We start from the raw sequence: 23,187 nt of genomic DNA, 5'->3' as shown, positions 1-23,187 counted from the left end.
ATTTATTTTAGTATATACCGTATTTGTATGGTACTCTTAGATACACCTAACAATTAAACATATATTTAATTTTTTAGACAGGAATTGCTGGTATTTTGAGTTGACAGATGAAAAGTGCAATAAAAGAAAATGGTAAGTACACCAGATCAAAGGATAATTTTCTGAAAGGGTTTTCGTTGTGAAAAGAGATAATAACTAGAGGAACTTTAAGCAAGCGCACAAATGATTCGCCCCGCAAAGAAATATAATAACTCAAGTAATTCACTAATGTAAAGTAGTGCATATTTATTTCCCAGTGACCTTGAACTTGCAAAAATGACTAAAGCTCATGGTTAAGACATATTTATTCTCGTATCACAGGCAGTTTTTGTGTCAAGTTTAAGCTTCAAAACTTTTTTCATTACATGGGAACTATGTATTTTTACAGTGACCTTGAACTTAAATGACATTGGGTCAAAATCATGACACACTCTCAGGTCATAAACAACCCTTGTGTGAAGTGGGAACTTCCAATGTTCTTTTAAAAAAGTAATAGGTCCTTTATGATGCATTTTTCCTTTCAGTGACCTTGAACTTGCCCAAATATCATGACAATCATGACACATCATCTCCACAATCTTTTACAACTCATACAGACAAACGACAACTATATAGATATACTAATATGTTATCTACCTCATCTTCCTTCGTTTTTAGCTCACCTGAACAGAAGGTTCAAGTGAACTTGACTGATCACTTGTTGTCAGTCCGTCTGTAAACTTTTTCACATTTTTGTCGTCTGCTCTAAAACCACTGAACCAAATTTAACCAAACTTAGTACAAAACATCCTTATGGGAAGGGAATTCTAAAGTGTCAAAAAAGGGCGTAACCTTTTTAAAAAGGGAGATAATTGCAAAACAGTGAGTATAGTGACAAAAATAGGGTCCAAGGTGGGGTTCAAGGTTTAAAATATACAGAAAAATGTTTAAAAATCTACTTCTTTAGAACTACAATGTTTCTATTTGTGAGATTACTATGCAAGCATCCTTAAATAATGTAAATTAGAAATCAATAAAGTTGTGACCTCCGGACTAATACTGGGGCCTCAAGACGTGTTCAAAGTTTAACAGAAATATATTTTATGGAAATGTTAAAAAAAATTCCTTTTCGATAACTACAAAACAACTGTAAGTAAATGTTTACTACATTTTAAAAAAATGTTTATTTGCTTCAAAGAGTACATTAGTATAGTTCGGCTTGTGCTTGTTGATCATATGTAAAGTGGAATCATTAAAATTCGATGTGGCTCAATTTTCCTTGTATTCCTCTTTGGTAGCCTTCCCCTTCGAATTTACATCCCTGACGAAAACAAATTTTGAAAGAGTTTGTTATCTTATTGAAACTGAAAACCGACGCATCCATGAAATTACATCCCCACGATAAGCAAAATATTCACCATTCACGAAAATTTGTTCCTGTGAATTTAAATGATTCCAAGTATACATATTTGTGAAACAACTTTAAATAAGTACTGTACTGTTTTAGTTTATTATATTTTATCTAAATATTAATGTAAGCTTATAATAATAAGATACGCATGCATAAATGCGAAAAGGTATTTAAATGCCTTATTAAATTTACTTAACAGATAAATTTGACCGGAAAAACGGGGACCAGAAAGGGAATACAACTGAGCAAACAACGATGGATCAAAAACAAAATGACAAAGGTTCGTTCGAAACAATACAAATTTCATCTGGTATATTTCGCAAAACTGATTCTAAACTTCTTAAAACAGGAACATGTACTCTTGCAACGGTAGTACTGTCATGTCCTTTCACATGTCTGATACATATATTTGCACGTACATCAAATAATCAATGATATTTGTAGCATTCATTTTTGTTATGATCTCATTATTCCGGGATGGGTTCAATTTTAAACCGGACTTCGCGAACAAAAAAAGCCTTGCACTAGACAGGCCAACTCCCGATGATTCTTTTTAAAGCAGACTTTAAAAAGTTAAACACAAACCGAACAGCATCGAGAGAAAACCTTTTGCTAAACAAAAGAATTACACAGAGAGCTATGCACTTTCTTTAAAATCTTAGAAATATTTGCCTAAAACTGAGTCTAGCGAGGTGAGATAAATTAATTTTTTTTGTATTACATGTATCATTCAAGTTAAAATGACAGGACTGCACAATTTGTGCGCAAGTGCACAATTTTCCTAAAATAAATATAATTGAACTTCTGTATGTGCAGTAGGTTTAAGCTGCAAATCAAAATCATACCCGTATTTCAATATGCTTTACATTTTTTGAAAGTTTATTTTTTAAATCAACTACTCTATGTAATGATGGGGATATTCACACTTTTAGGAATTCAACTGATCTCTATACAATAGATCGCACCTGAAATAATGTGAGCTTATGCACTTATTGGATTAATGAATCCGATACAAAAAATCATTTGTTTGAAAAAAGGAATAGAATGTTCTATTATTCATTGAAGCATAAGTGTATTCAAATGATGTTACATGTAATTATATTTATAGTCACCTTTTCAATTTTTTTTAGTATTTACATTCATCCATAGAGCCTAATTACCTCGACATGAGAAAACTGTTCTGAATGTTATAACTTAAACACGTGTCACATGGTTTTTATCTTCATTAAACATTACTGAAAAAAAAAATACTAAAGTAGTTTAATGCAGTCGTACCCCTAAAATATGAAAGTAAATAAAGATAATATTTTGAGAGTATGAGCTTCATTATTAGGATAATGGTTGATATATTTGAATTAAATTGGCTGGTGACTTGTTGTTTTTGAAATAATATAGAAAAGTAATTATTAAGATAATGCATGTACATTTAAATACACAATTTTTCATTTTGATCTACAGCTATTAAAAAACAAAAAGAAAAATGCACATGGTTTCAATTTTGTCATAAATAAAATGAATAAATAATATGAAAAATACTTCACAACATTGAGATGGTGAATGTCCCAAAATTAAGGGCCCCGCTTTAATCATGGACAATAAGATCAGAGGAATTTCAGAGAATTCTGCTTTGACCTTGATCTATAACTTATAGAATTTCCAGCTAGCATAGAACTTCTAATTCAATCTCATTACCTCTTACATGCATTATTTTTGTTTAATATGAGCAAGATTAAGAAAATGGAAATAATCTATGGTATAAAAAAGATAGTAAAGATATCCGATTTGACCTTCACATTGACTTGGTTCAAGGTCACTGCACGTCATTAACCAAATATTTCTGTTTAAGTAAAGTATTAGCTAAATAGGGCTAAGTGAAAAGTATATATATATTCTTGAAAAGGAATTTTGTGTAATCTGATATGACCTTGACACCTGACTTACAAACATCCATAGGTCACTGCATATCCTTTGATCAAAGGCACCATTTGGGTGAAGTATGAGCCTGATTGGAGGAAAGAGAGGGACGATATGATCTGGAAGAGGATTTTTCATGTAGATGTGCTATGACCTTCATATTCGACCTTCATAATTGATTCAAGGTTACTACACATTTAGTCAAAAGCTCTGATTATTTAAATCATGAGCCAAATAGGGCTAGGAGGAAAGTATATATGCTCTGAGAAAATGATTTTTTATTAGACTGATATGACCCAGACCTCAAGGTCACTGCTCATTCTATGACCATAAACACCATATGAGTGAAGAATGAGTCAGATTGGACCAAGGGGAGAGAAGATATGCACCGGAAAAAGGATTTTATATATAATTCTGCTATTACTTAAACCGTAGACCTGGGAAACATGGTTCGAGGTCAATGCACACCTTTTACCCTAATGCACCCTTTCGAAGTATAATCTAGATTGGGCCAAGGGGAGAGATGATATGCTCCCGACAAACGATGTCCGACGGACAGAATGATCACTATAGGGCGCCCGCAGAGCAGGGTCCTTATTATCAATTTATTTTAGTATATACCGTATTTGTATGGTACTCTTAGATACACCTAACAATTAAACATATATTTAATTTTTTAGACAGGAATTGCTGGTATTTTGAGTTGACAGATGAAAAGTGCAATAAAAGAAAAGGTAAGTACACCAGATCAAAGCATAATTTTCTGAAAGGGTTTTCGTTGTGAAAAGAGATAATAACTAGAGGAACTTTAAGCAAGCGCACAAATGATTCGCCCCGCAAAGAAATATAATAACTCAAGTAATTCACTAATGGAAAGTAGTGCATATTTATTTCCCAGTGACCTTGAACTTGCAAAAATGACTAAAGCTCATGGTTAAGACATATTTATTCTCGTATCACAGGCAGTTTTTGTGTCAAGTTTAAGCTTCAAAACTTTTTTCATTACATGGGAACTATGTATTTTTACCTCGTGACCTTGAACTTATTTAAATGACATTGGGTCAAAATCATGACACACTCTCAGGTCATAAACAACCCTTGTGTGAAGTGGGAATGTTCTTTTAAAAAAAGTAATAGGTCCTTAATGATACATTTTTCCTTTCAGTGACCTTGAACTTGCCCAAATATCATGACAATCATGACACATCATCTCCTCATAAACAATCTTTTACAACTCATACAGACAAACGACAACTTTATATAGATATACTAATATGTTATCTACCTCATCCTCCTTCGTTTTTAGCTCACCTGAACAGAAGGTTCAAGTGAACTTGACTGATCACTTGTTGTCAGTCCGTCTGTAAACTTTTCATATTTTTGTCGTCTGCTCTAAAACCACTGAACCAAATTTAACCAAACTTAGTACAAAACATCCTTATGGGAAGGGAATTCTAAAGTGTCAAAAAAGGGCGTAACCTTTTTTAAAAGGGAGACAATTGCGAAACTGTGAGTATAGTGACAAAAATAGGGTCCAAGGTGGGGTTCAAAGTTTAAAATATACAGAAAAATGTTTAAAAATCTACTTCTTTAGAACTACAATGTTTCTATTTGTGAGATTACTATGCAAGCATCCTTAAATAATGTAAACTAGAAATCAATAAAGTTGTGACCTCCGGACTAATACTGGGGCCTCAAGACGTGTTCAACGTTTAACAGAAATATATTTTATGGAAATGTTAAAAAAATTCCTTTTCGATAACTACAAAACTACTGTAAGTAAATGTTTACTACATTTTAAAAAATTGTTTATTTGCTTCAAAGAGTACATTAGTATAGTTCGGCTTGTGCTTGTTGATCATATGTAAAGTGGAATCATTAAAATTCGATGTGGCTCAATTTTCCTTGTATTCCTCTTTGGTAGCCTTCCCCTTCGAATTTACATCTCTGACGAAAACAAATTTGAAAGAGTTTGTTATCTTATTGAAACTGAAAACCGACGCATCAATGAAATTACATCCCCACGCTAAGCAAAATATTCACAATTCACGAAAATTTGTTCCCGTGAATTTAAATGATTCCAAAGTATACATATTTGTGAAACAACTTTTAATAAGTACTGTTTTAGTTTATTATATATTATCTCAATATTAATGTAAGCTTATAATAATAAGATACGCATGCATAAATGCGGAAAGGTATTTAAATGACTTATTAAATTTACTTAACAGATAAATTTGACCGGAAAAACGGGGACCAAAAAGGGAATACAACTGATCAAACAACGATGGATCCAAAACAAAATGACAAAGGTTCGTTCGAAACAATACAAATTTCATCTGGTATATTTCGCAAAACTGATTCTAAACTTCTTAAAACAGGAACATGTACTCTTGCAACGGTAGTACTGTCATGTCCTTTCACATGTCTGATACATATATTTGCAAGTACATCAAAGAATTAATGATATTTGTAGCATTCATTTTTGTTATGATCTCATCATTCCGGGATGGGTTCAATTTTAAACCGGACTTCGCGAACAAAAAAAGCCTTGCACTAGACAGGCCAACTCCCGATGATTCTTTTTAAACCATACTTTAAAAAGTTAAACACAAAACCGAACAGCATCGAGAAAAAACCTTTTGCTAAACAAAAGAATCACACAGAGAGCAATGCACTTTCTTTAAAATCTTAGAAATATTTGCCTAAAACTGAGTCTAGCGAGGTGAGATAAATTAATTTTTTTTGTATTACATGTATCATTCAAGTTAAAATGACAGGACTGCACAATTTGTGCGCAAGTGCACAATTTTCTTAAAATAAATATAATTAAACTTCTGTATATGCAGTAGGTTTAAGCTGCAAATCAAAATCATACCCGTATTTCAATATGCTTTACATTTTTTGAAAGTTTATTTTTTAAATCAACTACTCTATGTAATGATGGGGATATTCACACTTTTGGGAATTCAACTGATCTCTACAATAGATCGCACCTGAAATGATGTGAGCTTATGCACTTATTGGATTAATGAATCCGATACAAAAAATCAATTCTTTGAAAAAATGAAAAGAATGTTCTATCATTCATTGAAGCATAAGTGTATTTAAATGATGTTACATGTAATTAAATTCATAGTCACCTTTTCAATTTTCTTAGAATTTACATTCATCCATAGAGCCTAGTTACCTCGACATGAGAAAACTGTTCTGAATGTTATAACTTAAACACGCGTCACATAGTTTTTATCTTCATTAAACATTATTGAAAAAAAATACTAAAGTAGTTTAATGCAGTCGTACCCCTAAAATATGAAAGTAAAATAAAGATAATATTTTGAGAGTATGAACTTCATTATTAGGATAATGGTGGATATATTTGAATTAAATTGGCTGGTGACTTGTTGTTTTTGAAATAATATAGAAAAGTAATTATTAAGATAATGCATGTACATTTAAATACACATTTTTTCATTTTGATCTACAGCTATTAAAAAACACAAAGAAAAATGCACATGGTTTCAATTTTGTCATAAATAAGATGAATAAATAATATAAAAAATACTTCACATCATTGAGATGGTGAATGTCCCAAAGTTAAGGGCCCCGCTTTAATAATGGACAATAAGATGAAAGGAATTTCAGAGAATTCTGCTTTGACCTTGATCTATAACTTATAGAATTTCCAGCTAGCATAGAACTTCTAATTCAATCTCATTACCTCTTACATACAGCATTTTTGTTCAATATGAGCAAGATTAAGAAAATGGAAATAATCTATGGTATAAAAAAGATTGAAAAGATATCCGATTTGACCTTCACATTGACTGAGTTGGGCCTAAAGACGTGTTGAAAGTTTAACAGAAATATATTTTATGGAAATGTTTAAAAAATTCCTTTTCGATAACTACAAAACTACAGTTTGTGGAACTACTATGCAAGCATCCTAAGATAGTGTAGTTTTTAAATTGTTAAAGCCAATTTTAAAACACGGACCATTACTGGGGCCCCAAAAAAAGGGTTCCAAGTTAAAAATAGAAATAGCATATGCTACGAAATAGAATGTACCAAAGATTCAGTGGAGTTTGTTTCAGTGGAGCGATGTGGCCCATGGGCCTTTTGTTTTTTTCTAAACTGCAATTATATCACAAATATTGATGCGATATACCATCATATCTAAAATATAAACCATGTTTGTTTGTAACAAATAATGATGATATGCAAATAATTATAAAAAAAAATTAGTAACACACTCGATATTGTTTTGACCCAAAGCTGTATAACCCTTGGGCCAGTTAACCCAAGCAAAGGCCTTTTTGCAAGAAAATTGAGTTTGGCATCAATATCGACAATCTCTTATTGTAGAAGATAACACTGCTCTCTTCAATTTCCAAATAAACTTCAACCAGCAAATAAGTGTTTGGCAGCCGCCAAATATTTTTTGTCACCTGGCACCAACGAGCTTCCGCACAAATGTAAGGCCACGTGCGATTTAACGAGGGTTTTTTGAAATTTTCAGATATTTTATCTAGATACGTGAATAAGGATGCCTATATGGATAAATACATAAATAGATAGCTATATATAAATAGGTCTAAAGGTACTACTACTATATTACTATGCGAGATCATGGTCTGCTTCGCTAGCGACAAGAATTAGGGGTTCACTTGGGAAAAAAATATTTTTTCTCTCCTAAAAGTCATGTTATATGAATGACTGAAAAGACCAGTAGCCTAGGTTAAAGATAAATGTAAAGTACAATACGATAGAAATAAGCTGACAAACCATCAGGACCTTTGGAAGTTAAGAATAGATAGTTTCACTGGAAGTTACTAGATTTATGATATAACCAATTTGACACAAGCTTGGACTTTCGGCATTACGAGACAAACTCCGATTTTATCGAGGCGGGGCTAACTCGTGGTTAACTGTTCAGTCATTGGCTAATATATATGAATACTTTGAACGCAACGACACTTGCCCGACTTAATGCTATTGTTGTATATTTCATTTGAAACAGCGTCACAAAATCAGGTCAGACTTTTCGTTTACGATTGGATGTTTCAAAAGGATTAACTTTCACTTCATTTTACTACAATCACACTCGGAATACCCTTTGTGTTAAAAAAAATCAACAAAACAAAAACAGAAGACAAACACAGGAATATTTATTGAAATCGGATTTTATCCGGTATGTACACACTCAGTTGCGTGAAAAAATGACAGTGTTTCGAAAATAGTGATTTCCCCGAATGCCTCAAGTACAGCCATTTTAAAGTTGTCGCTATGCCTTACTCTGTACCGGTCATTTTAAAGCAAAGTTTTCACTTTTCGAAAACATTGTTCTGCTGTGTTTAGATCCGGGGAATAAGTTGGTAGGAACAGGTACATGTATTCTGCTCCAATTGTGGTAAGCCAGTTTCAGTAAATACAGTTCGACCTGTTAATTCAAGAATGCACATTTTGTCTCACGCGTAGGAATTTCGATCGAAAGATTCATTCAGTAATGCAGTTGACCTCGATGAACTGACCTCGATCATAAAAAGATGCTCCATGAACTGCATAATAGTAGCTAGGAAAACGGCTTGATTTATTGCCTGACGTCATGATGCCATACATGTAGTTGAACGGTGGAAAGGGGGGAGGGGGTGTGATCGCAGCAAGTTGTTACAAATTGTTTATTACGGTACAATGTAAGTAATAATTGGTGTTGGATTGTCATCATTACCAAAGAATCGTCAGTTTGGATTAAAACAAATATATATTCATATTGCTTGAATGTTTACTGGAGGAACTAAATCGCCGAAGAGGGGTGTGACCCGATTTTCGATCGATTGGGCGATTTCATTCATCTTGAAAGGGGCACAAAACTCGTGTGTCCTACTAAATGTACATCAATACTACTGTAAACATTAAATAATCGCTAGTCAAGTGTGTGTGTTTTAAATTCGATAGATTTCTTCCAAAACATTCGATCCAAAGTAAAATATATGTAGTTGTTACAAAACAAATGTCAAAAAATTCATTTGTCCCCCCTCCCCATGGATCAATGCCAATAGATCCATCGGATCGAGATCTCAGCCGTTGCTTGAATGGTAAAGCAGGACTTCGCGCCAAATGTCTCATTTATAGTTTTTGCGCGTCGATTAGTGGCCGAGTCCAAATGGGACCACAGAACAATACTCCAGCACACCGTGTGTACACATTGCCTGCACGTTTAAACGGGGGTGGGGAGTTGGGACTGCTTCTCCCTTTTTTGAAGCAGACACATCTCTTAACTTTACATATTTAATAAATGAAAATTGTCGGAGCATGTAATAAATGAAACTGAAAATCAGGAATCTAATTGAATTGAAGTTACAATTAGGATTTTTTTTTAATGATTTTGAGAAATCGACCTTTTATTAATTGCTTGTCAAGATGTTTTGGATAAAGCTGCCCCACACACTTTCTTAGACAATACGTGCTTGAAAATCCTTTCCTATTTCCTATGGTTGGACATTTAATAAAATAATTTAATTTCAAGCGATTATGTGCACACTTTTTGTCACACGACCAGTCGGGCTAGTACACAGACATTTAACCCGACCGGACCTATCGTTTACTAGACAACGTCAGTCGGACGTGCCTTAGTGTCAAACCCCGAATACATGTACATGTACATGCACTAGAATTTATGATCAGCAGCGAAAAATTAAAATTCATTTCTTTAAAGAAATCCTAATTAAAACATTCATGCTTCCATTGAATAAATTTGTTTAGTCAGGCAAGCTTTTTGGAAAGCTATTACTTGTAAACAAGGTTACGTTATAATACGACCTCAATAGCAAGCTATGATGGCATTCAATGTTTGTCAGTCGCATTAAATTATTTTGATACAACTCTTTCTTTCTTTACGTGTGAATGCTCTTTGAAGAGCCCAACTCAGTATTCTGAAGAAGATACATTAACATTTAATAATTACGTAAAAAATATAGAACTAGACAAGGAGATTTCGAACGGCTTTCTCCAAATTTATTTCAAAATTATATTTGTTGACAGTTTATAATGATGGTGTACAGATTCAAAATATTCTATGTTTGCTAAAAATACAGTACTTTTTAAATTATTTTACATTAAACTGATCTTGTTGATTGCTTCTAGCTATCTATATATCATTCACATATATATCATTGCCGATCATTCCTTAAAAAGGAATACTTGTTCGTGTATGTCAACAACACAAGTTGAATTTGTCCGCCATATTTACTGACCTTGACCGCTTTTATTTTGGGACAGAGAATTCAGGAGCGGATCTTGAACGGAATCTAAGAATTCCCCTATTTTAAACATAATTAACGCGGTAAATATGAATTTTCCATTATATACCATTTCCTGAAACGATGTTTTAGTGATAGAACGAGGTAAGATCGATTATTTACACTGTCATTAATCAATAACGTTATCAAGCCCATAAAAATTCCAAGCGTATATCCCATACAATCACGCGAGAACTGTCATGGCTGCTGAAAAAGACAACTGGTAAACATGCGTATGTGTTTTATCTGGATTTGATTTATATACGCTTAGTTTGACCAACCGGAATTAAAAAATGATTTTATCTAAAGGAAGTAAAATATAAAATCAAAATGTTTAAACCGAAGTCACTCGCATTAAAAAAATTATTTTGCACCATTACGGAGATCCTGTGGAATTGTAGCCCTCTCCAGTAAACATCAGATAAAAAAAATCGGAGAGGGCTACATTATTGCAGCTACACTTCCCCCATCGTCTGTGAAACTATCTGCCGCTACTCTCACAAAATAAAAGTATTTGGTGGTGCCTAATGGTCCATCAAGAATGATAACATATTGAATACCCTACTAATAAGTTAACCCTATAATTAGAAGGTCTGCCGTATCGGGTCATTTCTACGAACTTTGAACCTTTTACAGAATAACAAAGTTGGTTGCCCGTCCACAAGTCTTATTCTCATTTCGTTCATGAATTTCAGCCTGAAGGGATCTTTGTTAAAAACATAAATCAAAAATTCTTGGGTATACTTAAGATTTTATAAAGTGAATCTGTTTTTGTTGTAGAGACAAATTTGTTTGTATGTCTTTGACAGATCTTTTCGAATTGTATTGCTAATTGTTAAAATAATAATGCTTGTAATCGTGTTGGAATGTATGCGCAATTCATCTCGAACTGTTTGAAGCTGAATAGAAGGTCTTTCGTTTTAATGCCTTGATAAATTCACGATCTTCCAATCTTTTGTGTTTATTGGTTTACGAGGAGAAATGAAAAAGTTTTCATTATATTTCGTCCAGATATTTCAAACAGTCGAATTTGAAATTTTATACTCTTTTGCCAAATTTGTGCATAAACCACGGGGAAATTTAAGATCTACCACTGAAGCACCACCATTACCAAGTCGCATATCACCGCATTAGAAAGAGATTTTCCATTAATATTCAATCTCCCTTGTTCCATTTTAAAAAAGACTGTACATGCAGTTCTAAAAGAAGACAAAATAGATTAAAAAAGACTTTTTGAACGGTAGGGGCATTCATAACGATAACATTATGCTTTTATATACATGCACATCTATCTTCTTTTCAAATAAAATGCTGGCCTTATGCTACGTCATTTTTATAAATATATATCTATTTTTTAAACCGACACCAATATACGCGCTACATCATGATAATTTATGATTAATTTCATCTTTCAGATCTGTGACCGCGTAGATTTTACGGTGCTAGAGAATTCTTCTGGATCTGCATCGGTCGTGTGCAGTACGAACCGGGTGAGGGAAAGTTGGCGTAAAGGGTATAAGGTATAAGGTGTGGGCGCGCTGTAGGCCGTAAGGTAATAACGAAGGGTAGGTTTGCCGTATTCCTGAAGGTCCACCAGTATTCAGTTCCAGAGAAATAAACAGGCAGTTGATGCAGGATTCCTGCATAAATTGGTCGTTTTTTTCTCTCGAACTGTATGTTTGTGAACCTCCGGGAATACGGCAAACCTACCCTTCGTTTTATCTTACGGCCTACAACGTGCCACAACCTTATACCTTCGACGTCAACATTCCCTCACCCCGTTCGTACTGCACACGACGGATGCAGTTCCAGACGAATTCTTTAGCACTACAAAATCTACGCGGTCACAGTTAATAAATTAATATACACAATCCGAAATCGAAACTTGTAGAAAGGGATTCTTCTATCAAATGATTCTTGGGGTACCTAGTTTGCCTGAAAGGGAGAGGGGGGTAGGAGTGACCCTCTTCTATCCAATTTATATATCCGACATTGGTCTAAATTAAATCATTGATTAAACATCATATATATCATTCGTGATAAGACCATGTTGACGATCTGCACAGAACCAAAGGGAAACAGTGCTAGTTTTTTTGTCTTCGGGTTGGGATGGGTGGACGGAATGCCAACAACAATTTTCGGGCTTTATTTCATTATGAAAATTAGGATTAGATCTAATAGTTGTATATTTACATGATTCATCTCATCTCAACGAAATAGTGTTTTACAGAATTGATATACATCTCTAAACATAATTTACATATATTAAATTAATTAACTGTACATACGTTGCAAAACACATTTATGAACTCACGTCTATCACTGGAAATCTACGTGTATTTTTGCTCGTGTATATGTCAAGTGAAATTTTATTGGTTATTGATATAAAGCGCGCAACTTCAACGAACATTTAGCGCGCAAAACATTTTGATCGGCCCTGGAGATCAGTCAAGATAGAAAATGTCGTCATCAAAAATTGTGTCCGATGATTACCGAAAGATTGATTTTAAGATACATCATGACTATTACGTAGAGAAAAAATGCACCATAATTTGAATTTCATTGCGTGAACTACTATCCCTTTGGTATGTTGGCCTAGAATGACTTATTCAGTCACGGACAAGATACCTGGGACGGATTCCGGTCTTGCGCATTATGCACAAGGATGATGAAAATTACTTTATAGATATGATGGAAACCAATTTCAAGAAATGCATCCGACACGTAAGATCAAAGTTGGACTATCAGACGACAGATCTAAAAATAAGTGCGTAAATGTTGAGCAAGATCCGGGACCGCAAGCGAGAAAGGGCTTGGATTTCCCAACAATGTCACCAGTGCATCCCAGTCCTTTTCACAAAGGGTAAGAACACACCTCATAAATAGCAACAAAAATAAATATCTTATACGACCGGCAGAAGGGGTGGTTCCTAAATTGGCTGCAATAAACGTTGATTAAGCGAACACAGGGCGAAACACAATCTTTAAGGAAGTCCTTAAAGGCAGCTTAGAGGTGGCGTAAAGGTGGCTTAAAGGAGATACCATCTTTAAGCCACCTTTAAGTCACCTTTAAGCTGAGCTTATAGGTCCTTAATGTCCAAACTTCTTTAAGTCACCTTTAAGCCATCTTTAAGCCGCCTTTAAGCATCTGTAAGTGGCATTTACGCTCCCTTTAAGTTGTCTTTAAACCATCTTTAAGTTCCCTTTAAGTCAAGTTTGATCAAACTGAACAATAAAAACATGTATTAAATGCAAAAGCTCCTTTATAGGGAGGGGAGGGGGTGACCCGTGTGATGATATAATTTCCAAGGAAGGGGGGGGGGGTGTTCCAGGCGGGTTTGATTGTCGCGCCATTAAACACATATCGCTATCATCAACAACGCTCCGATGGACACATATTGCCGTTATAAAATTCTTTATAATTTTTTTTTTTTGATTTCTAAATTATTCAAAATTATTGTAGGGGTGGGCGCAGTCTCTGTATCTAAATTTGTGCATGAAATTATATTTAAGTATGTTTGTTTCCTATTATAAATTTATCGGTGAAATCTCTCTCTCTCTCTCTCTCTCTCTCTCTCTCTCTCAGTTCATCCGGTTATAAAACAAAATTAAGATAATGAACCAAAACTGCATGATTTAATTTAATAATCAGTTGAAGGTATGTATTTTTTTTCAATTTTAATTATTTCTAGGTCTAATTCTAGATCTGCTAGATACATGTTAAAGATGAAAATTTGTTATATCGGGCATATCAGGATATTACTGCTTTGTTTGTCTAGACATAGTTTTGTTCGTTTGTGTATATCTAATTAGAGTCTATTGTTTGTCCAACTTAAAAAATACCCTGGAACTAACACAGAATATACAAGATATACACAACAGTTGTGTCGTGTGCCCAGGTGCAAGTCAGGGTTTCTAAAGGCGTTGAGATCTTAGTATGTACGTGTATACGATAAGTCTAGTGAATAAAAGTTTATTTACATTTGTAATTCATTTTCAAAGTACATTGTATTATTTACCAACTCTGGGTTTTAAAAAATGTTACGTCTACAAATTAAAGATACATGTATGTAAGAGTAAAATCTAGAGGTTAGTTAATTCCTGTACCGGTGATCGTAAATAGGGGTTAATTGTTTAAATATATGTATAAGAGTAATTAACTCACATACCCGGCCTGGTACATCATACAATTGTATGTACAAGTATATGTATACATCATTTGCAATTGCAACATGCAGTAAATACGTCACCCGTAATTGGTAATATTGTTTGTTATAGAATTGATAGTCTAAAAATCATGTATACAAGTAAATGTTTAAACATACTGGAACGGCGCCGTGATCATGAAAACCGGGGAAATTGCGTAGAACTTATACCCTAATAAGTTCAATGCATTTAATAAAAGAAATGATTTCATTTTCTTTCTTGCATTTCATTTATAGCTGTGAATTAGATGAACGTTTATCTAGTCGGTTTATTTTTTTTTTACTAAGTAAGCCTAACGGTTTCCATTAAAGTATAATATATTTTTTTTCACTGAAGACCAAGTTCCGTATTCCATTCTAAATATATGCATGCATGTAATTTATAAATTAGATATAATTGATTGTTACAATTTGAATGGAAGTCAAAATCTTTTCAAGTAAAAAATACACAATCATTGAATACATTGATTCAATATCCACTGATATATAGGTTATAAAAACCTCCCTAAATATGTAAGTTGCCGTGGCGCAGAGGAAGCGAGGTGATGCTGGTAAACGAAGGGTCACGGATTCAATCCTCGTCTTGGGCGTTTTGATTATTTTTTTTTCATTTTATTTTCTAGAACAAAAACCGTTTTTAACACCTTTTTTATCATTATCATATAGTTAATATAGTTTGTTGGTAAATTAAGCACAATATTGAATTAAAAGATTTTTTAATGGCTTAAAGGTGGCTTAAAGGTGGCTTTACGGTGGCTTAAAGAAGTTTGGACATTAAGGACCTATAAGTTGTCCTTAAAGGTGGCTTAAAGGTAGCTTAAAGATAGTCTTTAAGCTGCCTTTAAGCCATCTTTACGCTTTCTTTAAGCCATCTTTAAGCAACACATATAGCTTTAAGATGGCTTAAAGATCATCTTTAAGCTACCTTTAAGCATCTTTAAGCTACCTTTAAGGAGAACTTAAAGATAGTCATCCATCCTGTGGAACCTTTAGAAGCATTTTAAAGAAAAGTCCCCGCGGAGCTTGAAGTTGTTTCCACTCTATTCGAAAATATTATAGCAGAATACGACAGAGCTAACGACCTCCCCCCCCGCCCCCAAATCTCCCATGGCAAGTTGGCCCACTTCAACAAATCCAGCGAGGAGACAGCTGGAAGACAACTCACTAATGTCAGTGAAATTCCCGCGATTATCTGGTAAGACACTCAAATTAAATATTTGAAATTTTACGTTTGCATTAGAGAGAGAGAGAGAGAGAGAGAGAGAGAGAGAGAGAGAGGGAGGAAAGAGAGAGAAAGAGCCTGCTTATAGCTCCTAGTTTGACACCAGTAATACTATATTCTAATAATACTATATTATGTGCTGATTAATCTTATTTTCGTACACATTCCGTATAAACATTCCTTTCAAAGTAGATCTAATTCACGTGACATTAACTTTGTACAGATATGTTCACTTTACTTGCCATTGATATTCTTTTAAATATCATCATTAACCCCGTAAAGTGAAGTAATGCAGATTGTTTATATGTAAAAGTGGCGACTCTCGATCTGCACGTGAATTTAACATACTTCATTTTCCGAGGTCGGTTAGCGGTGTTTTAAGAAAAGTACAAGGGAAGTAAATCAACAATATCAGTAGTCAATTGTTTGAAGAATTTAATGATACTATTTTTTTCTTCACAGAATTCGTGTAAAAATAAAGTTAATCAACCAAAACTATAGAGAATGTTTTCGTGTTTCGTAAAATGCAAGTTTTTAACACGTCAAACCAGTTAGAATCGATTATTAAATACAATAATAGGTCTTTTTCTATCATAATAACAACGGTCTGGCAATGCCCATATCTATTTGTTCGCTAAATCAACACATGAATATAGACTTATTGTTCACTTACGCCTATGAAAGATCCCAGTCGTATATGCTAATTTTTTTTTTAGATTGTAGAATCTCAACAATGCCTTCCACCGAAGAAAAGATAAATCATGATCTGAATACGGGAGCCTGTACCTTTTCCGAGTTTATTATGTTTTGTATTTTCTAAGTAGAAATGAATGTGGAATAAAAAATTTTTACTTAAAAAAGCGTTCAGGTTTCGTCAGTCTATGAATATTGATTAAATAGTTCTATCAGCGAATCAGAAAGTAGATCAGTATTTTACAGCTCGTTTTGCTGCGCAAAAAAGATAGTCACCTCCTACCGAAAGTTCAAGCTCGTGTTAAAATAACTCTAATTATAATAAAATAATTTTTTCAAATATTCATGATACTTATAATCAAAAACTAGGCTCATATCTACAACAATCATGTAAATATAATTTTACTCTTTGAAACACTTCCCTTGAATATCTTTTGGAAACTGATTTATTGACGTTAACGTTTGGCGGGAGGGATTCATCACTGAGTTAAGACTTTTGCACCTTACCAACATAATTACTGATCAGAATTATTGTGACATTAGTGAATTGAGTATTTTCATTTATTTATTTATTTTTTTTGTAAAACCAATTGTAAAAAAAAACTGCTTGATGGAAGTTTTAACAAAGTTCTAAATATAAATGAAGAAAACAGAATTGTTTTTTGAAGTGACCAATATAAAAGTACATGTTCTTTCATGTGCTTACACTGTTATAACTCTGGAAAGGGAACTATCATCAGTTTCATTACTAAATGACCCTAAAATGTTTGTATTTCTCTGATAAACATGTGCTTCTGGCAAGCAGCTATCTATTAAAAGATTCCCTCTGCAGTAATATAAGTTTGTAGAAGTGGCCTGCTTCCTTATATCTTTAAGTGTCATCCGTGTGGATATTCTACTAAGTCAGACCAGTTCTTTAACGATTACGTTACTTTTAAATGACGTATACAGTGAGTATTAAAACAGCCTATCGCATGGAAAGATCGAAATAAAAATTGAAAAATAATATTTGAAATGAACGCTAAATAATATATTATAAAATTATGATGGGGAAAGTTAACATATCAATTTGGATTGTAATTATTATTCTACAATCATAAGATTCTGACATATTGATTTTTATCAAATAAAAAGATGTATGTATTTACAGGAATTCAAGCACTCTTTGGGGTAGTTCAAGTTCGTTTGAAATTAGAGTTTGATAATTGATTTATTTTCGAAAAACATTACAATACTTTATTTACTAAATCATTTTTGCACGTATGCGTTTATCTAAAACATTTTTATATTCTTTTGTGCAATCATCAAATGAAATGCATACAATGTACAATGTTCCCATACATTATTGTAGATTGTAAATCGTATGCAGTTTCCTGTACCGGAGGTATCGTTGGAGCAGTAGTTGGGGGAACAGTGTTTGGATCAGTCATAACAATGATTGTGTTTCTCTGCTTCTTTCGCGCATTTCGTTTCCTCAAAATCAGGTAATATAGCTTGAATACATTACATTTAAAACTGATTTTTTTTTGCCGTGATTTAAATTTTGATTTGATTTGAAGGTAAATAATTGCTAATAAGCAAAACGTTTTGAAGAACAAACCAATGTGCGTTAATTTAGTCGACAAAAAGAACAATGTAGAAATTTAGTTTTTTATCACTAATACGGAAACACGTCTTTGAATTTAGAAATTCGGATTGCAAACCTCGAAGTGATGAAAACCTTCAAGAAAGTTTACCGCCAGTTGTTACTGAAACTGTCTACAATGAAATCAACGATCAAGCAGTAAGATTAATTTCAGTTCGTTATGTCTAAAAGCTTTTTACACACTTAATTCATATATTTTAATACAGTGTTGCGATACGAGTTTTTGATGGTACATACAGGTGCGTTGGAAGTTGTAACAGTAAGCACACCTAAAGCACTAGCTACAAGTAGTAAGAAAGGAAGATTTTTTAAGAAGTAAGAAACGATTTCGGATTAAATATCTTCGATATATTTAGGTGCTAGTGTGTTGCTATTAAAAGCATTACAAGTTATTACAAAATATAAACATATTTAATTAAAAAGGGCAATAAGAAAAGGGATTAATATGTATGCTTGGCAATAAAGGTAGTCAAATTCATTGTTTTTAAACTTGTGATTACTCAGATTTCACATCAAGGTTAGACAGGAATTTTCAGTGCGTTTACATGAAAGTCTTGAAAGAAAAGGACATGTAGAAGAACTGTCTACCAAAAAAACATCAACTCAACCCATGTCTAATGATTATTTGTTTTGTCTTTTCACTAGCCTCACGGGATTGCCATTTTTTTCTTTAGACAACGAGCACAAACGATGGACGGCAATATGACGTCTCTTTAATTCTATTTTTCTATCATATACACGTTATGTTCTCGAAAAAACAGACACGTATCAAGTTTGTTACAGGCTATTTTTTCTCAAAAATCCGCAAGGTTCGGTATATCATTGTTTAAATGAGGTTGCTTACTGTCAATTTGATTAAAACGACTGTTACGTATAATTTTAAAGCCATGGCCTTTGGGATCGAACATTTTACTCTTTAGGTGTCCCTTCCCGTAGAAACAAATGGTGAATCCAACCTAGTCAGGATCTTCTTGTCTTATCTTAAAAGAAGCTGTGAAAATGTTGAAATTATTAACGCTCAAGATAGTTACAAATTTACACATGAACTCAAAATGTATTTTTTGTGTTAAAACAGTATTATCCTTATGATTATCATATCTAGGTCATCAGAATTCAGCCAATGCGACGACCAGAGAGTGCACATGTATCCCCAAGAGAAGAAACGTACAGCCATTTGCATGAATCGGACAAGGAGGATATGAATGAATCCTATGATCACGCAAGACCAGTGCCATCTGCCTGTGTCAGAGAGGACGGATATGAAGTCTTGCCAAGAGTTGGTAACAGCAACAGAGAAGTCCAGACAACCGCTACCGATGATGTTCCTAGTAAAATACAGAACGACAATTACTTTATCATCGAACCTCAGTGACAATATAATTGTTTTGAAATAAAAAGAAAATATGGTTATTTTGCAAAAGGAAAATACTGAAGGCAAATTCTTTCTTGATTATCTCAGCTTTCTAATATATTCATCAAGTCATCAAGTGCAAATAAAATCACATGTTTTGAAATTCAATACGATAATTACTCATCAACTCTAACATAACTGTATAGAACATTTTTAGTTATTATCCTTTTTTAAACAACACAACCTTCGGCAGCTGAAGAACAACTTGGAGATATGATGAATTAATAATTTTGCATATTGATTGTCGATTTATACCGAGCGCAGCAAGGCCTAATGATAACACGTATGAATAAGAAAAGCAGTAAAAAAAGAAGCTTAATCAGGTGTACTAAGGGCTGAACAATTTTCTTTCAGCTCATAAGCGCCGCATGAAACAAAACAGACAGAACTCGGCACCCATATTTCAAAATTCCTCAATCATTGTAGAACGTATTCCTGCGTCTTATTGATATAACATCGCAGATGCAAACCACAAGTTATATCAGATCTTGCAGTGACAGCATGGACTTAAGAAGAGTGTTTTTGTAGAAACCTATGTTACGTTGTTATATTCTTGAATTTACTATTAATAATATATGTATTGGATATAGTTGGAATGTTGGATGTAGTGCGACCGGGTCCACAATAAGGTGCAGACGTTATGCCCTCCGTATGAAAGCCACACGTGTACGGTGTGCATGCGGAGTCGGATGTGCAAGATAAGGCGGATACTTTTCGATTGTTTTCAAAGAATAAACCCACTTTAATGTTTCATTGATTGTACAATTCTTTATTTTTCTTTTTTTACAAACAAGTAATTTTACGATGTGTAGTTCGACCATTTAAAAGTCATGCAATTTGAATGCCTCAATCGGAAAGCAACCGACATTAAATTTCTCGACCGGTATATATACATGTATCCCAGTGGCAGTTGAGGAGCGATCGAGAGTAATATTTCGACCAAATGGTTTATGAATTCATGTCACCTTTAATGTGCTTAAATGTATTTTATAACTGTCTCTTGAATGTAATTTTTTTGTATGTCGTATTGTATTAAGTCGTGTTTGTTTTTGCGAAAAATATTAAACAGTTTTTGCTTTAATGATGAGCCCATTGTTATGTTTGACTGAAAATTTACATTAGTTGTGAACGTACAGTAAAAGAAGCTTGGGCCATTTCCAAATGACGTAAGTGTCTTGACCGTGGTTATTTGGTAAAATGTTGCTATGAAATTAAATCAAGACTGTAATAGTTTCTCAACCACTACACAATTTTTACTTCACTAGACATTCATTTGTCCGTCTAGTAGGAAAATACTTAACTGGTGTCCAAATGAAATTTTAACTTTCTCTAAAATTTTAACCTATGCTATAAATACCCTGATTTCACCGAAAAGACAAAACTTTTGTTCCTTAAAGACGTCTTTACTCTGACACTGCATGGGCTGAAAAATCCCAATGCCCGACGCCTGGAGCTAGTGTATTTTCCAATCAGACAAATACAAAATCAGTATCTGAGGGCAAGAAATATTTAACACAACTCGTAACTACACTGAAACAGAAAGTAGTGTTTGTTTTTATTATATCGCTATTAGAATTTGGTGGGACAATAGTGAATTTTGCATAGTCTCTAAATCCTCTGACGAACGATACCCATGCCCCTTATTTACGGTTTTTTATTTGTTTAAAAATTACATTTAACAATAAATCACAATTTCATTCCAAGAAGCATTAATATTTTACCTTTAAGCAATATATCTTAACTATTATGTGCAGCATGTTTGTTTCTATGTGGTCCCGTTGCCATGTTAAAGGGGCATGGTCACGATTTTGGTCAAAAATTATTTCTTTGATTTTATTGTTTAAAATGCTTCCGTAAGACATTTTTAATAGGCAACAAAAATTTGAGTGTCATTTGTTGAGTTATAAGCGAGTTTCAGAGATTACAATTCCTCGCTATGTAAACAAAGCGTTTGTTTATATTTTGAATGTTGAAGTGAAAATTTCAGTTTTAGACCTAAAATGAATGTGTTAATCGTTAGGAACTGTTTATGAGTTCTTCAAATGAATAAGAATATAGACAAAATATCTTGAAAAAGATTTTTTACTGGTATATTTAACCTATGTAAACAAAAGCAGGGCACGAGCCTTGTTTACATTGCGAATAATTGTGAGCCCTGTAACTTGCTTAAAACTCATCGACGGGCACCCAAATTTCATTTTATCATTAGAAATGCATTCACAAAGCATTGTAAATAAAAAAAACAGAAAAATAAAATATGACCAAAATCGTGACCATGCCCCTTTAACCGAGGGTAAAGATGTAATAATGGCATGTTAATGCGTATTTGAGAACATATCGTGAGTAATGTACAGAACTTGGGGTTTCCAGGGTAGAATATATTATCAAAAATAGGTTACTAAACAGAAATTTTTAAAATATGTTTTTTTCGTTTTATTTGAATAAAAGTGCAAATCTTGGATTTTTTGGTAAACACTATAATGTTTGTGTAATTAAAAATTTAAATATGAAAATTGAGATCCGTTGCTATGGTAACAAGCTTAAAAATAAGGAAAATTATAATATTTGTAGGCATCTTTAAATGGATATTGATCACTTATAATAAATAAATATATAAAATCAAATGGTGAGAAAAAATAAAGTATGTCCTTACACTGTAATTTTAAAGACACTTAAAAAAAATCTGAAATTTTCTTTAAAAAAATAACTGCCATTGCTATGGACTTTTCAAAATGTAAGAATTTCTATGTGATTTTTTCGGCAACTTAATTTTCCAAAGCAACAGCACTTCTCTGTTGCATAACAAAGCTTTTTGTGGTGTATAATGAAAATTTCGATATATTTTTACAAGTTCCAACTAAAACAATTGCAAATAAATTCTAAAATCAGGAATGAAAGCATATCAAAATCATTTTCAATTTCTCAGTTTTTCTTAATTTTTGGCATTGTTGCCATAGCAACGGATGTCAATTTTCATGATAAAATTTATATTGCATGGACATTGATATGGATTTAAAAATTTAACAGTTTCCCATTTCGGCTTAAATACAGTACTGATCAGACCCAATCTAACACAAGAGTAAACCCCTACTAAACCCCGGGTTTACTTTTGGGGTTTACTTTTTAAAAATTTGGGTCCACTTGGGGTTTACTTTTGGTTTACTCGGGGTTTACTTTGGTTTACTTGGATATTGCTTTAGGGGTCAACTGTATGCACTGAGGTGTGAAGCAGACTAGTATTTCATCTTACTATCCTACTGCCTGTAATTCCTACCCCTTGTATATTCCGAATACACAGTTAGCGTCTGTTTTCAGGGGTATACTTCTGACTGGGTTTACTCTCTGTGTCCACTCTGGGTTTACTTTGGTT

At 33.4% G+C, this 23,187-nt stretch overlaps 1 protein-coding gene across 1 annotated transcript; it reads left to right on the top strand.

Annotated features, from left to right (window-relative positions):
* The first annotated feature begins 1,629 nt into the window (after positions 1–1,629).
* LOC105326875 (uncharacterized) lies at positions 1,630–20,869 on the top strand. The gene is made up of 6 exons (XM_066081455.1): positions 1,630–1,709; positions 4,024–4,077; positions 5,575–5,655; positions 18,113–18,245; positions 18,448–18,544; positions 19,509–20,869. The coding sequence occupies exons 1-6, from the start codon at positions 1,685–1,687 to the stop codon at positions 19,776–19,778; spliced, it is 660 nt and encodes a 219-aa protein (XP_065937527.1). The 5' UTR covers positions 1,630–1,684; the 3' UTR covers positions 19,779–20,869.
* The last annotated feature ends 2,318 nt before the right edge of the window (positions 20,870–23,187 follow it).

The sequence above is a fragment of the Magallana gigas genome, chromosome 4 (assembly GCF_963853765.1).
Source record: "Magallana gigas chromosome 4, xbMagGiga1.1, whole genome shotgun sequence".
NCBI lineage: Eukaryota > Metazoa > Mollusca > Bivalvia > Ostreida > Ostreidae > Magallana > Magallana gigas.
This window is presented reverse-complemented; position numbering and strand designations above follow the sequence as displayed.

Coding starts and splice junctions, on each gene's coding strand:
- LOC105326875 (XM_066081455.1), top strand. CDS start 1,685: ATGGATCAAAAACAAAATGACAAAG. Junction 4,078..5,574: donor AAAGTGCAATAAAAGAAAAG/GTAAGTACACCA, acceptor TTTACTTAACAG/ATAAATTTGACCGGAAAAAC. Junction 18,246..18,447: donor TTTCGTTTCCTCAAAATCAG/GTAATATAGCTT, acceptor CTTTGAATTTAG/AAATTCGGATTGCAAACCTC.